Source organism: Gallus gallus, chromosome 2 (assembly GCF_016699485.2).
Source record: "Gallus gallus isolate bGalGal1 chromosome 2, bGalGal1.mat.broiler.GRCg7b, whole genome shotgun sequence".
NCBI lineage: Eukaryota > Metazoa > Chordata > Aves > Galliformes > Phasianidae > Gallus > Gallus gallus.
The window spans coordinates 132,719,206-132,737,606 of NC_052533.1; the positions used below are offsets into that span (position 1 = coordinate 132,719,206).

The 18,401-nt window shown below is 33.4% G+C and overlaps 1 protein-coding gene across 6 annotated transcripts in view; it reads right to left on the bottom strand.

Moving 5' to 3' along the window:
* Positions 1-18,401, bottom strand: part of CSMD3 (CUB and Sushi multiple domains 3) — a 567,558-nt gene that overhangs the window by 116,799 nt on the left and 432,358 nt on the right. For all 6 annotated transcript variants that reach the window (XM_040695846.2, XM_015283035.4, XM_040695845.2 and 3 more), the window contains one exon: positions 2,849-2,965. In XM_040695846.2, coding sequence (XP_040551780.1) covers positions 2,849-2,965 — 117 coding nt within the window. The remainder of the gene's footprint in view (positions 1-2,848; positions 2,966-18,401) is intronic.

Genomic DNA, 18,401 nt, shown 5'->3' on the forward strand with positions numbered 1-18,401 from the left:
ATGCAAGAAAAAGCTGAAAATGGTATCACTGTAATGTTGAAAAGATGTCTGTGGACACAAACAATTATATCTGGCTTTACACTATTGTTGAGGATCTGAAAAGAATACCTGATTTAACTTCCCTGTTTACAGTAAGGCAGGAAACTGCCAAAATTCTAAGAAAACTTGTCCCAAAATGTTGTGTTTATCAGTAAAGGGCCATTCCTCTAATGTTACATCTTCCTTTAAATCTAAAGCAAATATTGCCTCCTTATAAACTAGACTTTTTTTTTTTTTTTTTTTTTCCTAAGCACAAATATGGTTTTAACTCCTTTGTAGTCAAAAAAAAAAAAAAAAAAAGTTCTGGTTTACTTCTCGTATTTTTCAGTGGCTATGGAGAGTAGATACCTAATTTTCTGATAGCATGGCATATAAACTATACTTTTATACCTTACTGTTTATGTTCAATTTATCTTTTTGCTCTTGCAGAAAGAAAATCCATCTGCTGAGGCAACATGATATAAAATTCATTTTACTGTTTGTAATATTAATTTAAAATGGGGGTATAGAACACACTGTTATGTTAGCAGAGCATAAACAGTAATTCATATACATCAGAAAAACAAAATAAAATCTTAAATGTATGCATATTAATTGTAAGCCATGCTGGATTCCAGTGCTGAACAATTAACGATCATTACAACATTTTAAACGTATCAGTGCGAAAGTGTCAATGAGTCTTCCACATTTACAAAAGACTGCCTTTGGCACTGTGTGTTTTTGTGAATCATTTATCTTTTAGCTTAAACCTGCCATGGTATGAAGTATTTTAACTGTGATTCTGCATGACAGAGTAATGAAACAATGAAAAAAAGTCCAGAGTCCAATGACTTTCCCACAGAATTTTGGGCAGGAGAACTTGAAAAGCTGCACGTGAAATAGATTTTCCTTTCACTCCATCAAAAAATAATCCAGTAGTATGAGCTTCCTCCTGCACATTTAAACTATTCCATCATTAGTGCGTTTTTCTATATTAACCCGGTTTAACTGTTTAGAAACTGTGAACTATCCTAAGATACCTAATAGTTTATTGGATGCAAAAGTATTTCCTAGAGAGATTTGATTCAGAAAGTTTTTGAATGCTATATTTCACTTTGAAAATCAGCATAATAAGGAAGAATATGAAAGAAGAGTTTTTGCTATTATCTTTAGGTACATTTCTTAAAATTATTTTATGTCAGCAGCTTTGTTCAAGCACTCCTTCATTCTCTCAAAAGTTTGTTTTGATATTTAGTTGCTGTGCCGTAATCACTAACAAATCTACGTCATGAAGTTCAAGTAGATTCATGATGAAATCTTGTGTCTTAATCCACAGAGCATTTGCACAGTATTTCTTGGGGACCATCTTGCCATCTTTTCACTGTGTGATCTCTAAGCCATCCAAATCACAGCAACGTAAGTGAATGTAAGTTGCCTTTTTAAAGCAAGACGTGAAATAATAGAATTTTTTAATACTGTTCCTAACATGCTTACTGTGGAACGAAAATGAGCATTTGCAAATTATTCTAAGTAAGTACGCAGGAGTCTATACAAGGATTTAAGTAATTGTGTGGGTTCCTTCCCTCCCCCCATCTCTATTTCCATGCATCATTTTGGGAAATGTGTCTTCAATTCCAGTTTCTTATCCTTTGTTTGTAGAAGTTAAAAAACTACATTCCTATCCAGAATGTCAAAGACACAAAGTACAGTGCACTAATATTTCAATTAAATCTGTCATTACAGTAATTGTAAATTTTGCTTGTTGTCATCTGTGCCATTAAATATCTAATTAGTATTAGTTTTGCTGTAAAACAGGAGACAAAATCATTCCAGTCTGTCTAAAACAGATATGTTAGGTCAAAGGTATAAGCTTAACAATTCAAAACTGATCAAGAAATCTGCAAATAAGTATGCATATATTTGAATGCTGTAGAGGAACAGAGATCCCCATGGGCTGGGAGACATTACTTTTAAAAACTTGTTTATTTTGTAGTAGCCTAAGCACCTCCACCCTAAAACTAAGAACAAATTAATTGAATATTAAGGGAGTTCAGTAATCACAAGTACAGCAGACGGAGTACACAGCAGTTCAAATATTGTCTTTAATTTGGATAAAATGTTTGCAAAGTCAACAAGAAAGAAGATTTATAAATATTCATTTCCATCCACAAGCATTTATTATTTGGTGAACTGAAAGAGAAACTGTAGGTCAGAATAAAATCTTACGTATTGAAGCACAAACGTGAAGCATAGTTATTTATGTAACAAATGATTATGTGGCGCACTGTTTACCTAGGAGTCCAAATGACAAGCTATCAGTAGTCATTAAAAGCACTTCCTAATAATAAAGTGAGATAAAATCATTCATAAGGAGAGATTAAACAGTATTGTAAAAAAGTTGTTCTTTTTGAAAAACAGAAGGTATATTCAAAAGACTCATCACCAAAACAATGTTAGGTATAGGACTGAAGTTTTGATGGAGGATCTGGAAATGTATGAAAAAGAGAAATAGGCATGCTGCTCTAAGTTGGTTATTCTGAAAGACTATGCCATTGACTTGTGATTCAGAGAAGTCCAACATTATGAGTATCATCATACATTTAGGACAAATATTCCTCCTTCACCTCATGTGTACTTTCTAAAGATAATTGTAAGTACAAGTATATTGAGAAATCAGTGCACTATGAAAATATCAGATAAAAAGTATAAACAGAGATGTCAGTTTAAAATAGCTTTTTCAAATCACACAACTCATCAACTCATCCAAAAGTGTTGGAAATATCCAAGTGAAAAAAAAAAAAAAAAAAAGAATGAGATTATATCTACTTACCAAATTCCTTAGGAACAGTGATAGAGTAAACACAGCTGTGACCAACACTGTAATTCTTGGGGTAGTTCGGTGATAATACAGTTCCTTCAGAGCCTGTTGACCGACTTCCACAGGGTGCTAGAAATTGAAGATAAGTAGTTTTGAATAATATAATATCAGAAAAAAAGAACAGCTAGAGTGATTTGCTCTATGTTGATATGTGGTATAAAAGCAAATTTTATTATTCTTCAATGTTAGATTACATTATATATCATGTGAAACACTGAGTACACTCAACTTTCTCATGTATCAAAAGAGAATTGATTGCACTCTGCTATTTGCCAGGTCAATTACTGTTTTTCTTTAACATATATCAACCATCTTAATAAAGTCATGACTTTTTTTTTCTTTTCTTTTCTTTTTTTGGTAACGTTATTTATTTTATTGTGATATTGTGAGCATGCTATTATTTGTGGAGTACAAAACTGTTATTCATTTATATGATGCTTTATACTCTACGCATAGGTTATTCATCCTTTCAGCACACTAGTAAATGTTTACATCTGCCAATAAGGCTCATGATTCAAAATGACGTATAAAACTACTCAAATAGGAATGTCATGACTGAGCATGATGTGTCACTTATTTATATCTCATTTACTTAGAAAATGATATGTATAGACATATGATTGCAAGGAACCACTTTTCTTTATCATACATGTTGGTTTACAGTACCACTAATAGTTATAATAATTGATAAAATCACAGATAAATAGCAATACAATTTACTACAACAGTGTATTTTTCCAAGGTTGACAAAAATTAGCACTTGGTTTTGGTCAAAATCGTCAAGCAAGAGTGCTTTTCTTCTCTTCCTATATCAGATGTTCAGGTGTACGTTTGTGAAATAGTACTAAGTGTTCATGTTTTCTATGCATATGACCTGCTTCTTATATACAGCAGATTAATCTATTTTAAAGATTATGACAACTGTTCAGAGTATTTTTTCTAACCACTTGAGACCATAAAGAATTTTTTATGAGTTTAATGGTTACATATGCATCTAGAAATACATATTTCTTCTGTTGAGACTTGAGTTTCTAAAATAACTACTACTCAGTGTTTCATGATAAACATAAAAAAATCTATCATTGTGATATGATCTCAAAATGTTATCTTATGATTTATATTAAATAAGAAAAAGTTGTTTTTCTTACTGTTATTTCAGATTTTCTCTCATTACTTGTAACACTAAATACAAGCTATGTAGAAATTATGAATCGTATGACTACTTTTAGTTAATGCCCACAAAATTTATAGCAGAGTATACCATGAAAAGAACACATCTTTCAGTTCTATCATTTTGAGGCCCTAAATCTTTGAGCATTACCAAACATGAAATATTGTTTTTTATGCAAAATAATAATAATAATAACAATAATAATAATCTCAGTATCTTAATACATACTTGTGAAATATCAGAAATTCACGATTCTTTTTGAAAACATATTTAGATAATATAAATATTGGTAATGTTTGCCAAGAGGCAGTAGGGTCTCAGCAGAATTTCTCATCCAATGAACTATCTACCTTGAGTTATTTGAAAAACACAAAGTAGAAACTCTTCACAAGCCAAATCTTGTAAGCATTTTTGATGAAAACTGATCTGTTTATCAGCTTGTAAGTATTCAAAATTTTCTGTTCCGCATTTTGGATGAAACAGAGGTAAATAAGGAACAGTATTACAAACAGATTGAAACTAGAGAAAAATGATTGTAAAAATTTATTTCCTTCCTGCCCATGAGTTGGACGAATGAGCAACTGCAAGATTAATAATATAGTCCCACTCCAGCACTCATTGTTTTTACATATCATTAATCAATAGATATAAAGGAATATGCAAATTCAGGGTAAAATTATGATCAAGTCAATGCCAATGATACCAAAAGGGACAGAATTTCATTCCTAATTTTTAATAAAATTTTAATAGCACACAGCAAGAATACTCGAAATTTATGTAATAGCTATATATTCCACTCCCAGCATTGAGAAGACTGTTACTTATACACTGCATGTTCTTTATACTCCTATTCTTCTCCATTCCTTCACTTTATGCAGTGAAAGATAGCATTTGTGATTTTAGAAAAGTAATAGAATAAATAAGTAAGCAAAAAACCCTTCTTTTGAAAAAATGCATTTTTTCTACAAATATATTTCAATTCCATTATTTTTCAAATGCATAAAAATTAGATTTATTGCAACTTTAACACACTTTTATCAACTTCAACATAGTGTATTTTACAAAAAAAAATGTTGATATTACCATTTGTGCATCTAAAATTAAGAGTGACTTGAGTTCTGTCTTTAATAAATAACACATGATACTGAGATGTCATATGATAATGCTGAAAACATACTGTAGAATCAAAGTGATGTCACTAGGACATCATACTTTATAAATACAGAAAAAAAAAAAAACCCACAAATTAAATTTGTGTCAAACAAATAAATAATGTTCGTACACAAGTTCTTATAAGAGGTAAATGATTAGTGATGTTTAATGAACATAAAGTTAAATATGTGTCAACTGAACAGTAGAGTTACAAATGACATATGTTTTTGTTATGAAAGATACTGAGCTGGGCTGTCCAAGAACATCAGCTTGGCAAGCATGTAGGTCACTCCAAAATGCCTCCTACTTATTTCCATGGAAACTACAGCAGATTCAAAGAGCATAATAACACTATTCGATAGAGAAAATTCTCAGCTACAAAACACTATTTTTCAACATAATCACCATTATAAGCTAAGCATTTTTGCCAGCAGTGAACAAGAGCATGCATACTGCACTCATAAAAATCTACACCAGTGGGAGGTGACCGACTGTTTCACAGCTACTATGATGACGGTATCATTGCTAGGAAAATATTGCCCATGCAGTCCATCTTACATCAACTCAAACAGATGGAAGTCAGAAGGTTCCAAATTTGGACTATATGGTGGGTGTAGGATAGGACAGTCCAGTCAAGATTGCCAAGGTGCTCCACAGTCTTCAAAGTGATGTGAGCATTATTATTACAAGAGAAAGGTTGTCCTTGCTGGCCTGACTGTGGAAGTTTGAGTCATCAGCTTAGTCAACACTGCAAGGTAGCAGAGTTGATGGTTTGTTCCATTTCCAGGAAATCCAGAAGAATCCCCTTCCTATCCCAAATGACAGTGAGCACACATCACTTTATCCACAGAGGGTTTTGTCTTGAAATTTTTCTTCAATAGGAAATGGAAACATGTTGGCACTCCAAGGGCTTCAATTTTGACTCCAGCTCATAGACATGAGAGCACTTCTCATCACTGGTAATTATATGATCCAGGAAACTGTTACCTTCAGACTTCTATTGGTTCATTAGGTCCTCACAAACTCGTATACGATGTTCTGTCTGAGCATTCATGTGCCTTTCTTATCTTTGCAATATTCCAGTGTTTCCAACATTGTTCCCAATGTATCAAAGCCAATATACAGCTCGGTACATAGTCCTCTGGCCATAATTCGCCAGTTCATGTAAATGAGATGATTGAAATGCTCTTCATTTGACGGTGCGACAGACACGCATGGCCATCCAGAACATGGCTTGTCTTTCAAGTTACTGTTGCCAATGCTGAAACATACTGCTCACTGCCTCACTGTGCCGACATCCACTCTTTGGTCTTCATAAATGTTTAATAAGCATACATGAATTTCAATAGTTACAATTTTTTTCCACAGACAGAAATTCAATTCCACACCTTTGCTTCATATATGCTTCCATGTCAGATGCCATTTTGTCAGAGTGCCCCTCTGCTGACATCTGTCACATGGCAACAAAATGTAGTACAATATTGGTGGGACGGTTCACCCTCTACTGCCATATCACTAACATCCATTTCTGACAGTGTGGGCCAACATAATAAAATAAGAGGCATTACTTTCAGAGCATACCTCACAGATTGAACAATTATTATTTTCTTCAGAGGTTCACTTGTTCTTTTATGGACTAGTAGAACCATCCATAACTTCTTTGCTTATAAGTACCCACAAAAATACCATAAATAATAATGACAAAATAGTTGTTGTATAGCTAATTGGATAACCTTTGGCAGTGGTCTGCCCTTTATACTTGTAAATGATCTTCCCCTTATTGTTTCATGATTAAATTATCTTGTTATTCAGTTCTGTATTATGCCTGTCCTGATTACACAGCAGGCATATATGTGGTCGCATAAGAGGAAAAGGGTGAAAGCAGAGTTTCCATTTGGTTTCTTTTAGGCCCAAGTCTCTCAACAGTTTTATGCAGCCTATGCTGCAGCAGTAGGGATTTAGTGCAGATGGGACTTTGACATATGCAAAGATCAATTTGCAGCAAGGAAATACTAGCAGAGAGTATTACATAGTGATTTCTTTCACTTGGTGATCTCTTCATTCTGAAACTTTTCACATTACTCTTTTTGAATCTACTACTTCCCTTAGGTGTGATCTCTCCTATTGTCTTCTCACTGCTGCTAAAATTCCCTTACGTAGTTGCAAGAATTCAAATTCCTGGGTTTCAAAATCAGTGTAATCCTGAATAAAGGACAATGGATCTAAGATGAAAGCATGCAGCTGTCTGGGAAAATATTTAATTACATAAATCATTAGGTTGTATCTAATTTTGTACTTATAACAACAAGACTGTCCTCCATCCCTTTTATGACTTAATCAAAAGGAGGAAGAATTTTTGATTTTTTTAGTAAACCCACAGAGTTCACTATTTTCTTCTCAACCTTTGCAGAAATATTTTTGTTAAATTAATTAATTATTTTGTTAATGCTTTCCCTTCACCAGCTAGAAATACTGTGCCTGACACACCTCAGGGTATGATTGGCACGATCGGATGCCAGGGCATACTGCTGACTCATGTTCTCATGTTGAACTTGCCATCAGTCATAACCCACAGACCATTTTCTGCAGGGCTGCTCTCCAGACTCATGTCTCCCAGTCTCTACATAAATTCATTTACCTCATCCCAGATACAGAATCCGGCCCTTGTTATAGTTAAATCTCATACAGTGGATGATTGCCTAGACCTGTAATCTGTCAAGATCTCTCTGCAAGGCCTCTCTGCCCCTCAGACTTGTCAAATGCTCCCTATTTAGCGTCACCCACAAACTTACATAGAATATCTTCAAGTCCTGTATCCAATCACTGATGAAAATATTCAAGAGAACTGACCCTGAAATTGACCCCTGTGGGTCCCCTATTAGTGACTGACCACCAGCCTGATGTAAACCATTTACCAGAACCTTTTGAGCCTGACCCACCAGACACTTGTTCACCATCATATTATGTATTATGTGTTTGTCTAGTACCAGTATCAGGAAGTTATATAGGTGTTTTAAAAATTTTCTGGGCCTGTTTGCATCAGTTGTGTAGTATTGCCTATTAATGCCAGGCAAGTTGAAGCCCCTCATAAGCTGGGGCTTCAACTTATGTTGAACTTCAACTTCAATGTTGATCTAGAGAAACCTCTTAGTCCCCTAAAGAATACTTCATCGGTGCCATTGTTCTGGCTGAGTGGTCTATAGGAGACTCCAACAACATCTGCTTTATTTGCATTTGCCTTTATTCTTACCCGGGTGAACCACATCACAACCAGCTACAAGCTTCGTGCAGTCCAGTCTCTCCATCACATATGGCACCACTTCCCTGACACTCTACTTGCCCTACCTGCCCTTCTGAAGGACTTATAAATCAGTTCTAACAGAACTGGAACACAGGACTCTTCCTACCAAGTTTTGCTTATGCCAAACTACTTAGTATGCTGTCCTTCATTTTTGGTGTTTGTTGAATTTATTGTAATGGTATGCTGTCTTTTAAAATAATGCTCCCTGCAGCCCTTGAAAAGCCTTATTGTAGCAAAGTGGAGTATCATGCACACACCTAAATTGGTAAGCATTTTTACCTGGAAGATTTCCCATCTTGATTCATTAGTATTCAGTCCCGTTTTTATGTCAAAGAACTAAATTCTACAATTAAATAAAAATTTTAAAATGCTTTTCAAGTCAATAATCTGTAGCAAAGCCTTGAGATAATATTTGGGGAACTTCTGGAGGAAAACAAACAATCCCTTTAAAACTTTCTATTTTGGAAAGATGATAGCTTTTGCATTATTTGTGTAATCACCTGAGCATTCTGTTTATATCTAAACTGTATTTAACTAAGAATTTAATTTAAAGAAGAATCATTCCTATTTGTTATGAAAAGTGTGATTTTTGGTTCAAATAGCCAAGTTTTTTGCTAGACAATTCAGCAGAGGTCTCATTGAGAATACAGTTTGTTACACAACTTCAGTAGACAAGGACATATTTTAAAAATATTTTCATTAAGAAGAAAAAACAATACTGAGTACAAAAGTTAAAATTAATTATGCTTTCCTGAAAACTAATTAACTTCCTGAGCGCACAAAATCAAAATGCTGCTTATTTCTAGAGAGCTGGTAAGTGATATCATCTCCTGAATCTTGTTTTGATAATAAGACTATTTCATGAAGGACGTAGAAAAGGATGAGGAGGAAAGAGGGGATAATATGTCTGTAATTACTCTATTACTCTTTTACAAAAAACCTTGATGTTTCTTGCTCTATGCCACCAATCTGCAAATCTCTAGAGTATCTCTTTACCTGAAAGAGTACACTAGTACTACCACTGAATGACAGTCACAGTGATAGCTTTTTCTTGATTTATCTAAGGATATTATTGTAATGAAAACCTATAATTCCTTAGGTTGGAAACTGGCTCAGAGGCTCTTACAGCACAATATATTGTGTGTGTGTACATATTGGCAATTTAAAAAGAAACTACACTTACAGTTCTAATAAAATCTGATTTTAAATATGAGATCTGACAACTAATGATAAATTAACTAAAGTCACACTAATCTGTTCCATCTCATATTTCTTTGCCATCACTACTATTTATATCTGCAATACAGATCTTTAAGTTAATTTCAAGCAGGTAGGCTTCTGCATTTTTCAGAGCCCATTACTTAAATGATTCTCCCTTTCATTTTTTCAGCTGGATTCATGGGCAATTAAATTTACAACTGGATTCATATCTAGAAAAAAATACCAGACCCATATAATAAACTGTTCTTGGGAGAAAAAAAAAATTGTCAGTTGCAAGAATAAAATGTTGTCCACCCAAACTAAAATTAACTCTAATAAATATAGTTTGGTATTTAAAAGGAAAATACATATTAAAATGCAAAAAGTAAGAACATCCATCTCAATTCAACATCTTAAATATCTGTATTAATTCAGGTTTAGCATAGTGTTATTCTCAAAGCAGTGACAAATTAAACACGACAATTCAGTAATGCAGATAATTGAAAAACAGTGGAACACAAATCACCTAGGCAAACAATAGCAGCAAAGTATTGTTTCTTTTAGATATGTATGTATAAAGCAATAAAGTTATTTAAAAAATATAACAAATTTCCCCAGATGATGTCTTATCCAACCCTATAGTATTTGGGATAAATAGATGTGAATGCACCACTCTCAAATGGTACAATAAACATCTTTAAGATTATTGTAGGTGATGCCACAGACTGAAATTTCTTATTGGTTTCTAAAACATAACTGCCTAGTCACCTAAGCCATCTCTATGACTAGCACACTGGAAAGAAACATATACTTATTCCCACTCAGAAGAGCTATACTTCTCAGTTAATAACCAAAATGCCAAAGAGCATGAAGAAGTATCAGATTAAAAAAAGAGTTATTGTAATTTTTATTTATGTATTTATTTTATAATAAGTCACTATTTTCATAAGGGATGTAGAAAAGAATGAGGAAGGAAGAGGAGATAATCTGCCTGTAATGACTATATTACTCTGACAAAAAAGACATCAACTTTCTTATCTCATAACCGGATAATAAATTATATTATGGTTCCCTTAAAATCTTTCTTTGGGGAAATCTGTCAGGTTTTTAACAATTCAGTGATACTGCAGAATCTGCTGTTAGTTTAATCCATATTCTCACTGCCTTCCAATTACACTCCACGGTCCTCTTCAAAGGTTACACTGAGTTTTCTGCAACAATTTTCATCACGTGTCTCCTAATTCTATTCTTAAGACCACCTTAAGATCAACATTTGTACTTCAAATACTTTACACCTAGGCTCTTTCAGAGCTTGACAGAAAATACTAGCCCATCCTAACAACTTGCTAAGTTTCAATTTATTGTTTTACTTCAGGGTATCTGTTGTCCCCATTTGGACACAGTTCCTTAAAGAGAAAGGAATTATTCTAATTCAGGACCTCACTGGTCTCCTCAGCAAAATAATGTAGAATAGCATAGAATGACATAGCATAGCATAACTATTTACTTATTTTTTCCTCAATTACATTGTCTTTGAACACATTTTTGGTCCTGATATTTTACTGACACTTTAGTAATTTCCATACTGTTCTCATATTTTAAAAAGTACATTTCTGGTTACATTAGATTCACTACTTCAGTAGTTATTTCTCAAAACCCTGCTGCACACACATTTCTACGTTCCTCATTTAAAGATGATTCCTTTTTTCTGGAATAGATATTTTAACTTCTGTTGTATTCCTTGTCTTTGCTGTTTCCATGTGCTAATCTTGTCAGAGTATGCTTCAAATTGGTGAGGCTCTAAAACGATGTTTCTAAGTGGCTCCTATGTCACCATTAAGCAGTGTTTTGCTATTGTCTTCAGTTTTAGTTCGATCAATCTTTCTGTTTGTATGGGTTTATGGAGTCAAAACTTGTTTTCATTTCTTTTTCTCTTCCACTCCTCCCAGGGTGTCCATTTTGAGTGCATTGTGGGCAGTTTGGATACATTTTGAATACATTTTTATCATATATACTCTCATTGAGAAAATCTGCAGCTGTTTCTCTATTAATTTGATACTTTTACCACCACAATGCTGAAATAAAAAGATATTAACTAGACACTAATATCTGAACTGGGGACAATTAAAATATCACTGTAATGTTCTCTGATCTTCATTTACTAACATGTTCTCTCAACTGTTACACAACCTAAATACAGTTTGATGCCTGTGTTTTACTAATAATTCATCCATGAACCAAAACAGTATACTACATACTACATAAGTGCTGACATACTACATAAGTGCTGTTCAAAAATACCAATGTAATCAGTAACTGATTCTCAAAGGAATATAAAAATATAAAATGAAGTGTAATGCTTCTCATAGAATCACAGAACTGTCTGAGTTGGAAGGGTCCTTTAGAGGTCATCTAGTCCTACAGTGAACAGGGACACGTGCAGCTAGATCAATTTGCCCAGAATCTGGTCCAGCCTGACCTTGCGTGTCTCCAAGGACTGGGCATCTACCACCTCTGAGCAATCTGTTCCAGTGCTTTACTACCCTTCTTGTAGAAAACATTTTCCTGATATCCATTCTAAATCTCCCCTATTTTAGTTTAAAACCATTTTCCCTTGTCTTATCACAACAGTCTGTCCCCTTTCTTCCTATGAACACTCTTTAGATACTGAAATTCACAGAAACACAAGTGAATCTTGGCCGTAGTTGGAATACACATATAGGTATTGTTACTACATGCAGCTTAACAATGAAAAATCAAGCATCATGAGAATATCCATTTTAAGCTGAAAGATGATCTCACCATTCCTAGAATATATCAGTAACTCCTAAATGTGGACCAGACAAGGAGGAAAGGAAAACTGAATTCCATTTTAAACTGAGGTCTCTTAATTACAGTTTTTTTCTCGGGTCCCCTTTGTGACAGTCAATAGGAAGATGCTAAAACTTGGTGCAAGAAATGAAATATGAGCCTTTAACAAGTAATCACCAATATATCCCACCTAATAAATCTTACAGTTGATTTGGTTACTGAAGTCTTAGACAAGAGTGAGGACTTCAGACCGCTGCCCAAGATTAAGTTAGAAGCTTGCATATTTACGAGGCATAGCCAGCACAGAGGAGTAGATAAGTTTATTTAATTCCAGTTATTAATTAACTTATCATGATTACTGACTGATGATACATAATTCTATCATACTTAAGTGTCTTTGGAAAATACATATTTGCATATCTGTGTGAATAAACAGTAGGGATTTTTTTCATCCAAAAAGTAATCTTGTGCATTCTAAAAAATCTTCAAGGAAAAAAAAAAAAGTGATATTGACACTTAGAAACAAATATATATTTACTTAAAGTTTATGTAACTTGGGAAGATGGAGTAGATGATTTTTAAAGGTCTCTTCAAACTCAAACTATTTTATGATGATTCTTTGATGATAAGCTTAAACTTCTTATTCCTAACATTTCCCTCATTAAATTTAGTTTCTAAAAGCTGGCTACAGATTTAGTTAAACAGAAGAAAAAATTCTGTTTTACAAAGTTCTCTATTTTACTTAAACACCTTGGAAAACAGGATTCTCTGGCAACTGATTTTAATTAGGTTGTTGTAATTAACTTCTATTCTTAATTTCTTATTCTTTATTTAACATTATATAACGTAAGTACTTCTTAGAAAAAGCTCTGAGTAATTGCTCACGGTTTATTATATATTGAATTTTATAAAGTCATATTATTAATTTCAATTGTACATGCAAAAGGTCACTGAAAATAATGTTTGGTATGGTTAAATGTATATCTCTTTATTTGTTTCAAAACCTGTTTTGAACGGTTAACTGTTATAGCTATTTCCAGTAACATCTTCTCTGATATGAAGAGAAAAAAGCTTTAAAAAAAGATAAGATTTTAACATAATCATGTTTTACGAAAGTTATGAGGTTTTCTGTCTTGTTTTGTTTTTTGAAAATAACAGCTGTCTGTGTGGCCATATAGAAAGATCTTATCTTTGTTCCCTACTCCCAAACCATTAGTGCATTTTAAAGCAAGCAGTCAGTGGCTTGTCACAGGCAATGAGCCCACTATCTCCAAGAAGTAAATACAGATAACCAAGTATCTCATCACCGCCAAATCCTGTAGGTGAAAGTTAGATTTCTTCATTTTAGCATTTTGACATATTGCTGTACAATAGTTTTTGGTCTATATAGGAGGTGTAATTAATGCATTCATTAAAAAAAAAAAAAAAAAGTCTTCTGTATGAGAACTGTAGGTTAAGGTATACGCAGACACCAAGTGCTTTACTACATCGGGAATCTTTTAATAGTAACACACAAACACAAAATTAAGTAATCTTACAATCCCTCTAAAATAGTTTTTGCTCTATGTTTTAATCTCGAAGCAGTATAGCTTCCATACAGTGGGTATTTCACTGTACCTAATATACCTTGCTGCTGCTCTTGCTGTTTGCAAGCACTTTAGATTTGGTTTAGTAAATTGTCAACGGTTTAAAATCATGACATAAATCCAGATGCAAACAGAAAAATACAACTTATTAACAAGCACTTTGAATCCTGTTTGGTGACTTCTTAAGACTCCTCTCCATGGAGGAGAGGAGATCCATTCCACTATTATACTGAAAAGAAAACTTTCTATTTCTTCAGAAGTCCTTAAACTGCATTTTCAGGTCTGACCATAAGCAATTAATTTTTCAGAATATGTAGCATTTGAGTCATTTTACATATTTAAAATGCAATCCTAGTTGATTAAAATACTATTTCTAAGTGCTCAAGCCATGGTTTATGTGATTCCATAAAACAGATGTCTTGTCCTGGACAAAAATAAAATTAGAAATACATTGTAAAACATGAAAACTATGAAAAGTAAAGTAAAAATATATAAAAATAAAGTATGCTTCTTATACAGTTCAATTGAGCATTGTTTGGAAGTATCAAACACAGCTTCATTCTCTGAAGTGACATTCAGCATAAGTAACAAGCGAATACTCTGTCCCTTCTGCAATTACTTAACTCAGGCATGTCCAACCCATAGCCTGTCGGTCAGATGCAGCCCAGCACAGCCTGTACTGTGGCCTGCTCCCTGCCCCATGCCATCATGGAGGTGACTCTCCCCTACTGAGCGTCTCTGCCTGGCCCTGGGCATACACCCATCACTTAACAATAACTAAACCACCAGTGTGCTGTTAACACTGTCTGAACTGAAACCAGGACACTGCTAACTCAAGTTATGACAAATAATTTCATGCATTTTAATACATTGTCTAAGCACAGTCCTGTGAACAGTAAAAAAAAAACATGCAGCAGAAAAGTGAAAAGATTTCAGAGCATCAGAAACAGTCTTATATACTGACTCTTAACTCTCTATTCTCCATCCACCTGCACTGATTCTCCTTGTGTTATTTCACTCTTCACAACTTGAAACACAAATTTATGCAAAATAATGGGTGACATTGCACAGAATCATAAACATAAACAATACAGAGGAAACTACTGTGGGTTTTTTTTTGTTTTTGTTTTTTCCAACTACTGGCTGTACAACATTTATTTGCAGAGATTTAAGAGATCTGCTAGGTAGCTTTAAAATAAAAGCATAAATCTTGTCTCCATGCTTTATAAAGTAAATAGAAGTATATTTTCATATATGTTTTATCTACTCAAATGAATTGTGTAAACATGATAATGCATGACAAAAGTGCACAGTACAAGAAAAATATCAATTATACCTCACCTGAGTGCTCAATAAAGGAAGAATTCTTATGTATGTACTAAAGATGTCTATCCATAATAGTCCTATTACAGTGGAAATCCAAGAGCAGGTAGCACAACTTGCTCACATATCTATGGTAATTAATTAATTTCATTTTGTAATATCTTTTAGTCATTATTCAAATTTAAAATTAGTATGGGTAAGTTGATTTCATATTAATTTGTCAGACTTGCAAAGGAGGAAAAATGAATGTGTATAAATTGATCATCTATGCCACCTCTTCCACATATTTTAAGTGTGCCTTTAAAACTTTTCTGCTTTAATAGAATGCTGAATAAGCAGAAGGCTTTCCATTCCTGCAAACAACTCTCTGAATGACTTTGGTGCTTTTTTTACACTATAAATGCCAAGCATTTAAACTCATATCATTCTCAAAGTTTCTGATGAAGGCCATTTTCTAAAAAGAAAAAGACACATCGGATTTCTGAGGCTTAATTTCTGATTCTTTCGTGTGTTTACAAGCTATGCTGGCTTGGTATCTTCACTACATATCTGCTTTTATTGCATGATCTCATTAAATCCTTTGCAACCTTCAAAGTATGAAGACAATGTATTAAATGCAAACTGTCACAGGTAAACTATTTTAAAGCAAATTAATCATACTGAGGCTCTGCAAAAGAATGACAGAAACAAGTATCAGTTTTGTACATTAGATTTATGAAATATTAGAAGAAATTATACATGAATGTTTTTAACAATAAAGGAACAACGACAAAAAAACGGACAGCAACTGCAACCAATGTAAAATGCGGTTGCTACTATCCATCAGTAACATCGTTAATATAGTGTTTGACTCCAATCTCAGTTACATTTTAGTTTTTCATCTATTCTTTCTTTTAAAAACAGGTGTTTTTTTTTTTTTTTTTTTTTTTTCCTAGAAACATATTTTCTTTGGTTGCTTCTTCAATATAGATGAGAATGCTAAATATCACAGATGTAAGGTAATGAATATTAAGCTTCTAACTAATGTCTTGTTCCTTTCAAAATCTTTTTTTTTTTTAATTGCTTATGTGTGATAGCTTAAGACAGTTCCAAAAAAATTTAGTACAAGTACCAATAGACACAAATTAAACCAAAAGGCAACCTCCTAGCCAGAAGAAAAATGGTATGTCCTTTGACATTTCAGTTCTTAGGAAAACAGTACACTGGGAGATGATGAGGTTGCAAGCACCCCTTTTCCTGGCTACTAATAAAGAAAATTATCCTCCAGGTCATATAACAGAAAAGTGGATTTTTTTCTCTTGATACTACATACGCATCCAGTCATTAGTATTGTCTTAAATCACTGAACTGCTATCATATGTAATTATGTACTATTGCCCATAAGATTAGGAATTAAGATTGCTTGTTGCAATTGTATTTAAGAATGTTTCTATTGTTTTAAAATGTCAGAGTGTGAAATTGACTTTTCTTTTAAATACATCTTTAAAAAAGAATGCATGTGAATATATTGAGTACTTCTGTTTTATTAAAAAAAAGAGTGGCATAAAACATAAATCATGGCATAAACAGTTTATGACAATATCTGAGATAGTTTACTGTATCTTTCAGATGGAGAAAATTTAAAGCCTGTACTCAAATATTCCCAAAGCCTATACAACACAGTATAACAAAATATAGCAATATATCTTGTGGCAAATAAATTATTTCTTCTGTTAGGAGCAAGGCCTTACACTCAATCACAAATGCAATCTTCCATTGCAGGGCCTTCTGTTATTCTGTGAACAATTGTTGCTTGGTACCAAAAACATAAAATAAACAATAGTCGGTGAAGCTAAGAGAAATTATTTACCATTATGTCTGTCATAGGAACACTGCATCTACATATGTTAATTAGATCCTGTTCTTGACATCCACCATGAAATGACAAATAGTTTAGCACATTACCTTGGATAATCTTTGCATGTGTTCATAAAAAAAAAATGAAACCAATGATTTGGTTTACTTACTACACTTATTAGAGAGGCCCAAGATCATTTGGAATAATGATTTTAACCAAATGCTTCAGAAAAGCTTAATGTATATAGGACTAGGATATTAACAAAAAAACTTATTTGGTTTGTAAAGGTACAAGAGAATTTCAGAAAACTAGTTTTCTATGATCCTGAAAGCCTCTGTTCAGCTTTCATCTAACTCCAAAATCAACTGTTATTGACTTTCGAACTCTGGAACTACTCATTTTCTAGTTTTGCACATTCCCAGAAAAGTATGTTTTGACAGACTGAGCAATTAATTAGCTAGTTCATGCCAAAGCCTGACCAGACCCAGGACAACAGTGTTTCTAAATAAAGAGATGCCATCTTCAGGAGGATATGTTAAGTTAATACAAGCTACTCAAAATGGACCGAGAGAGGGTATTCTTCTCCTCTTTTGAGATTTTACTATTCAGTGAAAATATCAGCATATGCTGCAACAAGAAGGACCAACTTTGAATTACTGCATATCAGTTTCACCCTCCTGTCAAGATATTCAATGTTATTTATCTTATTATTGTCTTCATATAAATGATTACATATTTTTGACACAAGTTCTTTTTAAACAGAAAAAGTTTTTCTGTGCTCTTTGAACTATCTTTACAAGACCAATTCTGCATGTTGTAAAGCATGTCCCTTGAGCCTTGAGAGCCATCTGGAGTTTTGAACATCATTCCTATCTCTCCTCTGTCCTACTTAACTCCAAATATGAGCAAAATGAAATGTTACTCATTGGTAACATTTTCAGATTCTGAGATACTTCAATCCCCCTACAAAGCTGTATGACTAAATATGGCTCCCAGGACAGAAGATCCTGAATCACAATTTGATGTTAAAAGTGTAGATGATAGGCAGAAAAGTAACTTTTAAACAAACTTATTTACAGACTTTATACCTAAATCTTTAGATCAAAATATTACAATCATAAAGG